Source organism: Camelus bactrianus, chromosome 19 (genome assembly GCF_048773025.1).
Source record: "Camelus bactrianus isolate YW-2024 breed Bactrian camel chromosome 19, ASM4877302v1, whole genome shotgun sequence".
Taxonomy (NCBI): domain Eukaryota; kingdom Metazoa; phylum Chordata; class Mammalia; order Artiodactyla; family Camelidae; genus Camelus; species Camelus bactrianus.
Genome location: NC_133557.1, coordinates 739040 through 753120, shown reverse-complemented (window position 1 = coordinate 753120; position 14081 = coordinate 739040). Strand labels below are relative to the sequence as shown.

At 44.4% G+C, this 14081-nt stretch overlaps 1 protein-coding gene across 1 annotated transcript in view; it reads right to left on the bottom strand.

Annotated features, from left to right (window-relative positions):
• Positions 1–14081, bottom strand: part of SPTLC3 (serine palmitoyltransferase long chain base subunit 3) — a 136292-nt gene that overhangs the window by 21943 nt on the left and 100268 nt on the right. The window contains exon 9 of the mRNA XM_074346915.1: positions 8708–8834. Coding sequence (XP_074203016.1) covers positions 8708–8834 — 127 coding nt within the window. The remainder of the gene's footprint in view (positions 1–8707; positions 8835–14081) is intronic.

Below are 14081 nucleotides of genomic sequence, written 5' to 3'. Positions count from 1 at the left end.
ACAGAGACCTAATACATTCTTTCTAGCCCAGAGCACACACAGAGCTTCTCCAGGCACAAATCCACCTGCTTAATCCTCCCCAGCTGTGGATGGTGGGGGAGATGGTTTCCTCTACAAACCTCTGTAGACAAGAGTGGGGCTGGGGCATGGCTGCTGCTGCATTTGGGGTTTTGCTGCTTAGCTGACAATGAACCTGTGGTGGGGAAACAGAGATCCAGCAACAGCAGCTCCCTTTAACCCTCAAAGATCCTACAGCTGGAATCATGTCCTTTCCTTGTCCATTGTACAGAACCAGCAGGGAATTCCATGTGGGTCAGGTCACAATGCCCTGACTCAGAGTCCGTCTACACAGAGGAAACACAATAGAAGAGAACACTTCTGTAGGACACGTATCCCTTTGCAGTGCCATCTAAAAGACAAACTGATTCTCTTTACACTCTTGCTGGGGAACTTTTTTAACGCCTCAAAATGAGTGCAGAATTCACTGATCTACCATAAAATTCTACCCTTGGCTAAACTTTTTAGATGAAGTAAATGAAGGGAGAGAATGTTACGGAATGTTTTTCGAGCCATTTCTGCACAACCAGACAAAATTCCCCTCCTAGTTGGGGTCCCGATGGTTGGTCATTCTGTGTTTCTGGGATTCACTCCAGTTGTCCCACAAGCTCATAAGCAGCAATAGAGCAGAGAGGCAATGCCTGTCTCTTTGCTTGCTAACCCCCACCGTAGGCCCCCCCCACACACACACAAAGACCAGGTAGAAGTCTTTACCCCCCAGCACAGGTGGTTAATCATGGACGGAGGAGCCCCTCAGTTGAAAGCCAGCAGAGTGTAGCACCTCAATCTGTTTAGCATTAGCTGTTGCTGAAATGCCAGTGGCCTGAAACCATTTAGAAAAGGGCCCTCTCCATGCCTTGTCTCCTTCTCTGCCTCCCTCTGCATCTACAACTGGTAACCAAGAGACAAAGCTATTTAGGGAGGAGCAACTCTGTCCTCCCTCAACGATGCTGTGAGCCTTGGATGCTGGGAGCCTCAGACAGCCCATTTGAGGTGGAATTCTATTTGGACTCCTCTGCTTCACTGAGGGACTTCAGAGGGATAGAACTAACAACATGGCTGAGTTTGGGGGGTGAGAGGTGGAAAGTGCTTGTAGGAAGTCAGGTTTGTGTCCTCTGAACTCTCCTCCAAGGTAGATGCTGAGAAGACCTTTAAAAGCTCCATGTCTAACAATCATAGTTTCATCTCCCTGATCAGTCCTCACTGTCTCTTCCCCACAGAGGTCCTGGGTGAAGAGTAATTCAGCAACAACATCTGTGAGATAAGCTTGATGGTTCAGATGGAAAAATGTAGTTTGCAGCCCCAAACAGCTTGCTCTGCAGACGAGCATCATCTTAAGAGAGAAGTTTGCGAATAGATCTCATGTCAAATATAAACAGTAGGAAAGTAAGAAAATTCCACTCGGCAGAGTGAACTGCTGTCACCCAGTGTACTCCTTTCTTTCTCCTTTCAAAGCTCCAAATCTTCCCAGTTAGTCACTCCCATTTTTTTTTAAAGCTATTAAACTCAACTGTAGAAATATGTGTGTCCTGTTCCAGGGATCAGAGCAAAGATCCAAGGTCACAGCTGGAAGGCACGGGGGCCACTTCTCCAAGTCCACGTTGGGTTAGAAGCAGGGTCAATACCTCACCTGCAAATCTCATGATAAAATTTCACAAATGATCAAGTTGAAAGAAATAATCCAGACAAAATAATGCAACGAGGTGGCCTGCTTGTATTTTACAGTGAGAATGCATTATATTTTAGGTCTCACTCTTTTTTTTTTTCTTTTATCTTAATTTCCTCTCCAGAGGGTAAAGAAAGAAAAATGATTGAGGTTCATAAACTAATGAAGTTACTCAAAAGACCTTGTCATTTCATTCAACTCCTTCTCCTAATAGCTGGTTAAATAACAGAAATTTAAGCATTTGGGGAAAAAACTTTAATAAAATCCCAGAAATGGAACAGAATGAGTTATCTGGAGTGAACTCGCTCAAGTGGAGGTAACAACAGAGACACACCGCTTTTAGTGCTTCCCCAAGTAGATGAGATGCTTAAAGTGATGTTTAAACGGAATGATATTATCATGTAAATTCAGTCTCAATACGAAGTTGCTAGCTTTATTTTTCCACCTGGGCTCAGTTTTCTCTTGTGACTTTATTACTTTGATTAGTCACGTGCTGGGTGCTGACGAGATGAATATCAGAGGTTTGATATTTGTTAAGCCTCCTGGCCATCCTGCTAAAGTTCATGCAAGCTTGGGTCTCCATACTCCGACAGGCCAATCAAGCTTGTCCTTCACATTGAAAGTGGAGAATTGAGGCAGTTGTCTGGACAATATTGAGTTTGATTGATAAATTCTAAGGTGATGGAGAAAGGATGCCAGAAATACTACTTGTCTCATCTTATTGCAGCAATAAACCCAGAATACTATACTCAGAAAACAAATTAAATTAAAAAGATAAAACATCTCATTGTGTTCCATCCTGTCAAATTCCTGTATTTTTGAGGATACTGATAGCTAATTGCTTTATTTCCAGGAAGAATACAATTCATTATTCTGTCTTAATCTGACCTTATTTTTCCTCTACCTATACAATGTGCAGACACATCCCCCACCCTGCCACCCAGAAACTCCTTCCATTTAAGGGCAAAGAGGGACAAGCATGACTTTGAAGAAAAATAGAAAATTCTATTTTTTTTTAACTTCATTGTTTAAGCACAGGAGCTTTTATAAGCAGTAATGAAGTTATAATCTACTGAAATTGGATACTATACATTAGGAATTGGAACTCTGTATTTATTTTCACTTGTAAGTGTATTTCCACCTCTCCAGGGAAACACTATTGGCCACTCAATTGTAAACAAATCAAGCACTCAGGCATATGATCACAAAGGGCGGTTTTGCAATTCACAAAGTTGATGATTATCCCATCAGACTCGCCCTGAAGTAACAGCAGGAAAAGTTGATTGAATCACAGGGATTATTATCCTACAGCAAGTTTTCATGAGATAAGGAATGTATTAGCCACGGAGCGATCCTCTGTTTTTAGGTGGAGAGATGTTCATCACCTTTTCAGTGACTCTGATACAGGCTCAAGTTTCAGAAGCACGTTTCTACATGACGTAAAGGAAAAAGAGGGGCATGCTTTTGCAAGGGGAAATGTAAAGAGAGTAGAGGACAGAATTATGGCAAATGAAGACAGAGAAAAGGACCTAGCAGGAAAGGGGAGGAAGAACAGACAGAAATAAAAAACCAGAAAAGAGGAGCATCTTCCACAACTAAGGGAAGACTGTTCTCAAGGAGAGAGGTGGAGGTGGAGAGCTCAGTCAAGTCTGGCTGGAGGAAGACCAGCAGGGTAGGGTGTCAGCTTGGACCTCTGAGGGAGCAGACACAGGGAGATGGGCAGAGGATGAGGGCTAATGGCTGAGTGGGGAGGATGAGGGAGAGTGGGCAGAATGGGCCACTCTTTTGAGAAGATTTGCAGCAACAGAACGGGTATGATTTGGTGGCCACTGAAACAGAAGAAGGGATAAGGGGAAGCTTTTTAGGATGAAGGAAATGAACAAGTTCATGGCTGAGCAAAAGGGTGGGTGCCTTTTGAAGGTGGGAAGGGAGAGAATCAAGAACAGATAAGTGCAGGGGATAAAGGTGGTTTATCTGCTGAGCTAAGAGGGAAAGAGGGGAGTCAACGAATATCTGGTGAGAACTTGTAAATTGTCAGGCTCTGTTCTCAGTGTAACGAACAAAATAGACAAAATGCTTGCTCTCCTGGAGTTTACAAACTAGTGAGGGAAACCAGAAACTAAGCAGATGCATATATTATCTGTCAGCTGCTCATAAATGAAAGACTGAAGCAAGGGAAAGAGTATTAGCGGGACAAGGAGGTGTGTACCATTAAGGATACAGCTGCCCCTCTCCTAAGGCTGATTCTGAGCAAAGAGGGGAGGACATTGAGGGAGTGGGCCACATGGGTGTTGGACAGACATGCTTTTCCAGAGTGGCCAGCAAGTGCAAAGGCCCTCTGTGGGAGCTGTTTCCCGAGTTCTAGGAAAAGTCAGGATGCCAGTTGCAGGGAGTGGACCAAGCAAGGGCAGGAGTGGTGGGAAACATGGAAACCACATCCCGAGAAGCCCTGAAGGGCTCAGTCTGGACTTTACACTGAGTAAGATGGGAAGTTCTGAGTGAAGAGGTTATATTGTCAGAGCTACATTTTTTAAAATATAACTTTGGCTTCTGTGTAGAGAACAAGTCAAGGGCAGGAGTGAGGAGACTGTTCAGGGGCTGCTTTAGGAATCCAGGGGAGAGCAGATGGAGGCCATGGTGGAGAAGGGGAGAGGTGGCCAGATTCCAGGAATATGTCAAAGGAAGTGCTGTAGGATTTGCTGGCGGAGTAGGTTTAAGACCTGAGAGACAGGAGGATTCCAGGATCTGTAAAAACTATTGGAAAAATTGGAGAAAGAAGGGGAGAAAGCAGATGAGCTAAAAGTAACAATAATTGTTCACCTTCATCAAGTGTTTACTTATGCATCAAGCATCAAGCTAAGTTCACCATATATATTACATCCCTTAATCTTCTCCCCACAACCCCAATTTATAAGCACCAAACTGAGGCTAGAAAGGGTAGGCAACTTGCCATTCATGGAACCAGTGTTGGGTAGGGGACTGGGCCCCAAGGTATGCACCTTAAACTCTTCTTAAGGTCCAAACTCTCTGAAAAGTGAATGTTTACCCCGAGTTGGGGAAAGGGAAAATAGGAACAGAGAGCCAAAATTGGGGATTCAAAAAGAATGTGGACTGATTAATTGAAAACCATGCATCAAAGATTTAAATATATAAAAGACAAATGCTGACAGTGCTTTCTTTAGGGGAGATGTTAGCATGGTTTGGTGCTCACCCTCTTGTGATTATTTGTGCCACATCTAGATGAAGAAAATGACTGAACTGCCACTTTCCTGGGTCTTTTCAAAAGTGACATCCATCCTTGAGGGGTCCCCGTGACCGAGGGATCCCTGCAGCTGCCACAACTGGTGTGGGCCTGACTCCCAGCTCCCTGCCCTATGAGATAAACGCCCCTCCATCTTTTTAGCATAAACACTGACCTGAAGTCGAGTGTATCTGCAAGATGGAAGTTGAGTTATGATGTATTTATTAAGCTTGGAAGTGGGTTTGACACTCAGAGGAATCCCAAATTAATTCAAGGCACAGTTCTTGCCATTGAGGATTTTCTCGTGTTGGTCTGGCTGGTGGACCCCCCAACATCCATTGGTTTGGAAGGACCAGGTCTCCACTTTGGGCTCAGTGTGCTGCATGGAGTGACGGCCATGAGACTCCTCAGGGCCTGTGTAAGGCACAGGCAGGTCGCTGCCCCTCAGCTTATGTGCATTAACTCTGCCAGCAGCCTGGCTGCAGAGTGAGGGTGGCTGTTTGTGCATAAACACTGTAATTTCACTGGAACTGCTATTTCATCTTTGAACCTTGGCTTCAAAGGAACACTGACCTTATTCCTGTCGCTTGTCTTTCTTTGAAGCATACAGCTTTGCCTTGCAGATTAAAGTTAAGACATTCATCACGGAACAGATCCAGCCAACAGCTCCCCAAACTCAGCCCAAAACAAAGCCTCAAAAGGCTCCAATCACAGCTGCAGGGGAGAGGGTGGAAGCTGAAGGCTGGGGCTGGGCTCTGTCTCAGGTCCTGTAAGGCAGCTCTGGCTTGATATAGTGTGTCCATTTGTGCTCTGGGCAACCTTGCCCTAAGAGTTGATGTCTCTGCAGAAACGGGTGAGTTAATGCAAAACTCCCCGCCAATCCTATTTATCTTATTTAAAGCAGGCATCGTAGTTAATGAGGCCAGCATAGTCACTCACTGTCTGCCTTTGAACTCTTCAAAAGCCAAGTCAGGCTGAGCATCTGAAACCTGGCTGATGATTCTTGTCAGTTTCTTTCCTAACACTTTCTTTTGCTCATTCCTTTGAAAAGAAACTGTCCCATCTTTCCCCCGATTCTCCTCTCTTGACTCTAAGAGCACAGTCTGTGCACATAACCTTCTCTGTTGTTGATTTCTTTCCTCTCTTAAGATGGCAAGAAGAGTGAAGGGAAAAAATTAAAATGGGAAATTAAAAACAATAACCAAGCAATTCTTAATTATAAGGCTAAGAGAGAGAACCAAGGGAAGTATCTCCCACCAGAGAGGAAGAAAAATTGCTGATAGACAGCTATCAATGGACCTATGATCACATCTTTAAATGCAATTTTTCTGCAGTTCTTTTTTGATCAGATAAACAGAGCGAGTTCTGTCTGTGATGAAGTGGTAAAGCAGTGCAGAGCCTTGAAGGAAATGATTGTCTAATTGGGTAAATTTTAATCAACTGATTCTGTTAACATATACCCTGCAGGGCTTAAGAAAAATGATATTTATTAAGACTTAGACAATTTTCAGAGTTACTTTTTTCTAGTTATTCATCTTTAAAATAAGACCAATGGATAATTCTGGTCAGTATAAGACAATTCACCTAACTTGCATTTTAGTTAAAGTCTCACATCGTTGTTTTCCATTAAGAAATGTATGAGGTCAAGATCATTAAGATGACCTTGTGAGAAGCCAGTGGTTACAGACCTGTTTTATCACACAAACTGACAGCTCCTGTGGGAATGGAGACAGCTCTATTTCCAGCTTCAGTTTTAAAAGGTTGAAAGATATCTGCTTATACTTATCTATACATATCCCTTACTTTACCACCACCAATCCTGGAAATTCAGGTGGGCCCTACAGCTGGTTTTGGCCAAGGAACTGTAATCAAGGAGGTAAGTGTCACTTCCAGGCCGATGTTCTTTCTCTCTACCATGGAGACTTGGGGGCCATGTGGTGAGATGGCCAAGCCTCAAGCTAGCAGCAGCCTCAGTCACTTCCCATGGAGGGGCAGTGTGCAGAGAGGGGTCGACTTTGTATTAGATCTGGTGAGAGCAAGAAGTAAACCCTGGTTCAGTTAAGCCACTGAGATTGTCAGGGCTTATTTGTTACACTGGCCCACTATGACTCATACTCACTAATCCAGGCCTTTGAAGGAAATCTAGTCTTACTCCACTTCCAACAAAGGAATCCTTCCTGCAGCATTCTTGAGACCCCTTGAGAATAATACCAAGCAATGTAGCAAGCAATTATATAATGCTTACCATATATAAAATTTTCAGTCATAATGCATTTTATATGTCTTAATTTACCTAATCCTTACAAAAATCTTAACTCATGAATGATATTTTCCTCATTTTACAGCTGGAGGAACTGAAGCACAGAGAAGTAACTTGCTCAGGGTTGAACAGATAAGTTAAGTCATTTGCCTAAGGCCACACAGCAAATCAAGTAGTCTCCCAGGGATCCAGTCCAGGCAGCTGCCATTAGTTTATGCCCATAACCACTGTAACATGCAGTCTTCCTAGACTGGATTATCATTTCTTTTTCATGGGGACTATTCAATAAGACACAGAATCATAAAACCCAAAACAAGCCTTGGAAAAGGAAATTAGAGATCAATCCATCAATGCATTTTACCTGGAAGAACAAAATCGCCCTGTAAGCCATTTTCTTGCTTCAGTGAAAATGAAAGTTCTCACCTTTCTGTCCAACCCAGTGACCTAGGAAGCACTGGGGCTCAATAGAAAGGCTTTAAGGACTGTCAGGTTGGAGGCAGGTAGAGACATGACTTCATCCAGACCAGCCCTGTTCTAATCGGTTTTATATAGTAGGCTTCTGGGTAAAATTCAGATGTGAACAAAGTATTCTGCTGCTTTAATGAGTTTGAAAAATGGTGGATCTCTCCATACTTCTGAAATAGCAGACTTGGACAGTTGTGCTAAACAAGGCAGAGCTTCATGTCATTTGGAGTTGGAGGGGTATGGATTTTACAGCCTAGTGGGCAGGTCTGGGGCCAGGGGGACTTGATTCCATAAATGCACTCACTAGATTGCCTATTCCTCACTGTCCCCCATGGTGATATGAAATACAAGCTCCATAAACTACCTGAAGGAAAGAAGGAGAGTTCCAAGAGCCTTTGATGAAATGATTTCTCAGAAAGAAGATAAAGCCCATTTGAGTTGAACAAACTAGACACCTTGGCTGTGGGGACCCAACATCAGAGAAATGGCTGGAAAATTATTATTGTGAGTTTTCTGTCCATGTGTCCTTCAATGGGCAGTGGGAGTTTCTTCTCCCCAATCCCTGGTTGGTAATGAATAAGTGAATGAATAGATGGATGGTGGGTAGATGAAAAATAATGAATAATGAATTGACTGATTTGTTCTTGGGGGAACACAAGCAACAGCCTCAACCAAGCACAGGCAAACACACACCAAGATTTGCTTCATTTTAACACAACTAATTAAACAAAATTATCCACATTTGCTGATCACGTTAAGAGGTGAATTAGAAAGCTTTCCCTGCTTTAAAAATCATCCCCCCACTTTTTTGTGCTGACAGCAGTTCTAGTACATTTCTGCTCCCTGTACTATTATATACCATGTACTGTTGATGCACACATGGCGTGTCTTACAAATTGGTTATGTCAAGACAAAAGTGTATATTTGAGAAAGGCAGAGTTTGATGGGGCAGAAGAGAGACAGAGCAAGGCCTAGGGAAAGAGTTCAGGGGAGGTGTGCTCACTGCAGACCTTCTTACCTTGTGTGGTCCCATCCAGTCCCATGATGAACTTGATTGACCTGATGATCTGCTCAGCTACTGGGGGGCTCATGGATGTAGCATATGCAGCACTGTGCGAGTGAACCCGTAAATAATCCACAAGGTCCTTTAATAAAGGAGAGCAATCCAAAAAGAAGGCAAATGAATCTCCATGTTGGTGGTGAGAATCACATCTAGTCCTGTCTCCATCCATCATAGCACAAGGCATTTGAGTCTTGAATGTGGTCTGCTTTTCAATGGGCATCACAAAACTGTTTATATTTCTATCCCTTCTTCTTGGTCTCACCCTTAAAAACCTAAAAGGTCTACAAAAATGGGATGCTGCAAAATTGGAGTTGAGGTCTGTAAGGCAAACCCAGATGTGTAAAGGGAAAATGGTTTCCTTAACATGTGTTTGGGTAGCTGGCCTATAGGAACACTGGGTTAGTATTCAGGAGTGTCCAGAGAATATGGGATGCGATTTTTGCCCTGAGCAGTCGATTGTGCCGATGGAGGGGTAATGGCAGGAAAAGTAGCAAGACATGTAAACTCATATATGCAGCGGGGCTAAGAGACTGCAGAGGATAGAGATGGGGTATGGCCATGGGAGTAGATAAGGGAGGCTCCAGTGAGAACCTGGAGTGAAGTCTCAAGGAAAGAAGGCAGATAAAGATAAAAAGAAAACTTCCAGGGGAGGGGAGTGGCAGAACTAAGAGATGAGAAATTAAAACCAGATTGGAAGTGAGGACCAGATGAGCTCTAGTTGTGCCCGGGCAGGAGAGAACTACTGGAATTTTCTTGCAACACCATTTGGAGTGCTGACCCCCTGCAGGATTCTGCTCTGTGCTGTGGTGGGCATGATTCTCCACCCACAGGCTTGGGCCCTGAGGCCAAACATAAGGTCCCAGGTAAGCCTGCTGAGAGCCCAAAGAAGCTCCAATAACCTAATTCTACCTAGTGGGGTGGGGCAAGGTGTCTCAGACCTGGCAACTGGAAGCCCTCAGCCCTAAGTGGGCAGACCATTTATCAGCCCACCTGCACTGGCCCATAGCCTGGGACCCTCAGGGTGTTCTGCATGAAAGCTAGTGGCCCATGACAGCTTTAAGTTAGCAGTAGGGTCTGCAAGGGATCAACCACCTTCTCTTCCAGGAAAATGAGGCAGCTAAGAATCCCACTTAAGTGTCTTCTCTGATCATCCCCTTGAAGATGAACTCGGGGGAGCTCTGCTATGGGAATGTTCACAGGCCACGTCCACTCCCACCTTTGTGCCTGGGACCATGCTGGCCTTTCACCTTTCTCTCTCTGGGGGTGTGCGTGTTGTAGTTGTTACCCAGGAATTTTATTCTTTTTACTTAAAAAAATTTAATTGAAGTACAGTCAGTTTAAAATGCTGTGTTTATTTCTGGTGCACAGCATAGTGATTCAGTTACATATATATATTCTTTTTCATTATAGGCTATTACAAGGTATTGCATATAGTTCCCTGTGCTTTATTCTAGGACCTTGCTATTTGTCTATTTTATATATAGTATTTAGTATCTGCAAATCCCAAACTCCCAATTAATCCCTCCACCTACTCCTTCCCCACCCTGGTTACCCAAACATTTTAAATGTTTATCGTTCATCTTCGTATGAACTAATAACTAAAGTTATTAGCTCATTAAGTAGAGAGTACCTAAGGTTAGTAGGAATTTTAGTAAACATTCAAGTAACATGAGTGGCCTGCCTCACGGGCAGTTGCTGACATGATTCCCCTACCTGGCCCTGGGGGGATCTGGTAGCTTCACTCTGGCTGCCACCACCTCCCCCGCAGCCGCCTCCTACAGGTCCATCATCCTAAAACCTCTCTTCCACACTCTTTCCCCGACTTTCATTCTCCTTCATTTCACACTCTTCATGCCTTGTTTTGTTTCTTCTTTTCCTTCCCCATCCCATCTACTCTGATCCCCTCTTCACTTCCTTTCATTTTAAATTCTCCATTTAAATCTTTGTTCTTTCCTTTTATAAGTATTTCCTCCCTCCCTCCCTTCCTTCCTTTCTTCCCTCCTTCTCTTCTCTCCCTTCCCCCCACCTCTTCCTTCCTTCCATCTTTCTTTCCAGAAGTTGGTACAAGGACTTGCTCTGGGCTCTGTTCTGGATGCAGGGGTCCCAGAAGAGGAGGGCAGAAAGCCTGGTCCCTGGCTGCCCTCCTCTTGATTAAATCAAGGTGAAATTTCTGCCCATTCTTTTGTTTAGTGAATCTCATAAAAACGGTTGGGTGTGTTATCACCATATCTAACGAGGATGTGAATGACGTTGGCCTGACCTGATGCCCAGGCCACATGGTACTCAGGAAGCCCACTTTGGAGGATGGGGGAGGTGGGAAGGGGCTCAGGGAGAAAGAGGTGGTCATTTTCCAAAGTAGCTACGGCCAGGCTGCCCTTCAGACTCCTCCGTGAGCAGCAGCAGGATTTTCTTTCTCTGTTGAGAGCAGGTGCCTCCCCACAGGATGATGGGAATGTCAATGAGGAGGGAGTGGGTGGGACACAGAAAACAGGATGATAGAAGCTCATGTGGACCCAAGTCAGGAAAGGGCTATTTTGAGGTGATCTGACCTTGAAGAATGGGGAGATTGTTGCAGAGGAGGACAGAGGCAGGGACACATGCTAAAATTAGAAATGAAGATGATGTCTTAATCAGCAAAGGATGTAGAAGTCAAATGGGAGCAGAAGGAGAATCTAGTGCCTCCAAGGAAAGGTGCTGAGGGCTTGTTCCCTCAAGGGCAGGTCTGACAGCGGAGTTATGAGACAGGCTCTGGAGCCTGGTTCACGTGGGTTCAAATCTTGGCTCTGCCACTTGCTGATATGTGATCATGGGCAAGTTACTCTCTGTGCCTTAGTTTTCTTCCCTAAAAAGTGAGATAATGGCAATATTTATCTCAGGATCATTTTGCGGATTAAATGAGTTTATATAAATGTGGTGCTTAGAAAAGCATCAGGTACATAGTGAAGACCTGATGCTGCTGGCAATGATTGGTAATGGACTGCCAGCTCAGAGCTTCTTAAAACTGGAGCATGGAGTGGGAGGAGGGGACCAAAAAAAAATAAAACTTGTTGGAGTGTCTTTATTCCAGCTCCCTCATTTTGCAGAGGGTGATGCTGTAGGTTATGTAACTGCACATTGGGAGACTTAGACATCAAACCAAAGATTTTTAGCCCAGAACTTTTTCCATCCTTATTGGGCAGTAATGGTAGGAGTGAAAGATAGGAAAACAGAAGCATTTTAAAGAAAGGAGATCACAGAGCTGATGACAGATTGCATGACTCTGCAGAGATAGGAGAGATGATACATCCACTGATAGACCGAGAGCTGATAATCATTGGCTGCTTGAAGCCCCATTTGAAGAACTTTACAAACATTAACTCATTTTAGATTCACAATAATGCTATGAGGTAGGTACTATTTTTGCTTCCATTTTATAGATGGGATCAATGAGTCACCGAACAGATCAGAAAATTATCCAACCAAAACATTGTTAGATAACAAGGATTTTGATCCAGAGAGTCTGACTCTAGATTAACCACTGCTTCCCCACTTCCCTGTTTTAGCACCACAGTATATGATTTCTTCAGACCAGAGGAGCTGGCTTGTCTTGGACAGGGACCACCTTCACTGCTTCTTACCCCTGTGGTGCTTTCCTAATCCACAGAAACTGTCCTCTGGAGGAGGAGGGGAAGGGGAGCATTCCTAATATACTAAAATGTTCATAGTGATAAACCACAGAATGAACTGCATCAGTCTCAAAAAGTTTCACACGTATTAACTGTATTTCTGCAAAGAGACAGGAACCCTCTCGAGAGCAGGGAGCAGAGATAGACACTTTATTATACCCTCGCTTAAAACCCATAGAGGTGGGTCTGTCAATACTGATGGTCTAATGGAAAGCAGAGGGGTTTAGAGACTGAGGAAGGATGGTGAGGGTCCCTGGATTATAGAGGGGGCAGAAAGCTCCATTCTTAGGAACAGGTGTAGCAATATTCTCTTAACACTGGGGCATCACTGACAAAGATCAAAGAAACAAAACAAATCTGCCTCTTATCCCTAAATGGCTCCTTATGACCCCAACCCCCAATTTTCCTTCCCAGTTCGAGGAATTTCACACAGCCAAAGTCATTTGCATCCTTCCTTTGAATTAGTACCTCATCAGCTCAGTATCACTTCCTTTAAAAACTGAGACTGTCTTGCCCATAATCTTATTTCCTTCAGACAGAGTCCACCTTCTCTCAGAGTCTGAGTGTGTGGATGGGAGCTGATTTGCTTGTGTGATTCAGAAAGTAGGTCTGTTGGAGTAACTTCTGCAGAGCATCAAGGGAGACTCGATTCCTGGTTTCTGATTCCCTCCTGTCACTCACCCACTGGGCGCCATGAGCAATGAATTAAGAATTGGCTTTGGTCTCTGGCAAGGCGGGTCTGGGTTGTGTTTTCCTTTGGGAGTTGGGTGGGGTGGGGGTGTTACAGGTCTCCTCAGACTGAGTTTCCAAGACCATTAGTAAGTGCAAAACCAGAGCCTGCAAAGTTCAAGGACAAGGGTGGCTTTTCTGAGGAAATCAGACAGGAGGCTCTCAGAATAAACATCTTGGCGTTCATGGCATGACATCCATTTACTTCAAAGAACTGTTGAAAACAGCCAGGCCTGAGCATGCAGGACAGAACTGGTTTCTGCCTTGGTTTGGTGCCAGGCTCCTGGGGTAACACTCACTCCAAACCTGGCTGCCCTGCCCCACCTTCCTCCTTCAGAATCCCAGCCCTGCAACCTAGCAGTCAGGAGGGTTGCCTTGTCCCCATTCATTTGCCAGTGCCTGGGCTTGTGGAGGCTGTGAAAGCTAGTGGTCAGCCCCAGGCAGGCAAGGGGACTCAGGATCCTGCCTGAGAAAAATCTGGACCCAGAACCTGGGGTCCACAGTGTCATCCACATCTCAGAGACTGGATCAACACAAATTAAAAAATAAAATAAGGAAACTAGCCCTGTCAACTCAGGCTTCCTTCAAAGAAGCCGTTTATGGTGGGGAGCTCTGAGAGGTGGAGAGAAGTAGGGACCTGGCATTTCACTGAAGGTCTGGAAAGGACGGAATACTTCAAGCTGGGTTGTTCACAGGTCATCTCCAACAGCTCCAAACTCACAGGGAGCAAAACAGCAAAACCTTTCTGGCTCTTGAGAGACTATTTTCAGGTTCCCTGAGGCGGGGAGAGTCGGTCTGGCCAGGGCAGTAAACTCCAAGAGCAAAGATGAACTTGCAGGACGTTTTGTTACAGGAAGGCTAAAACCAAGACAAAATTTCTCCTCTCTGTAGTCATATCTTAGCACCAAACCATTTCTTTTTCCTCTTGTGTGTTT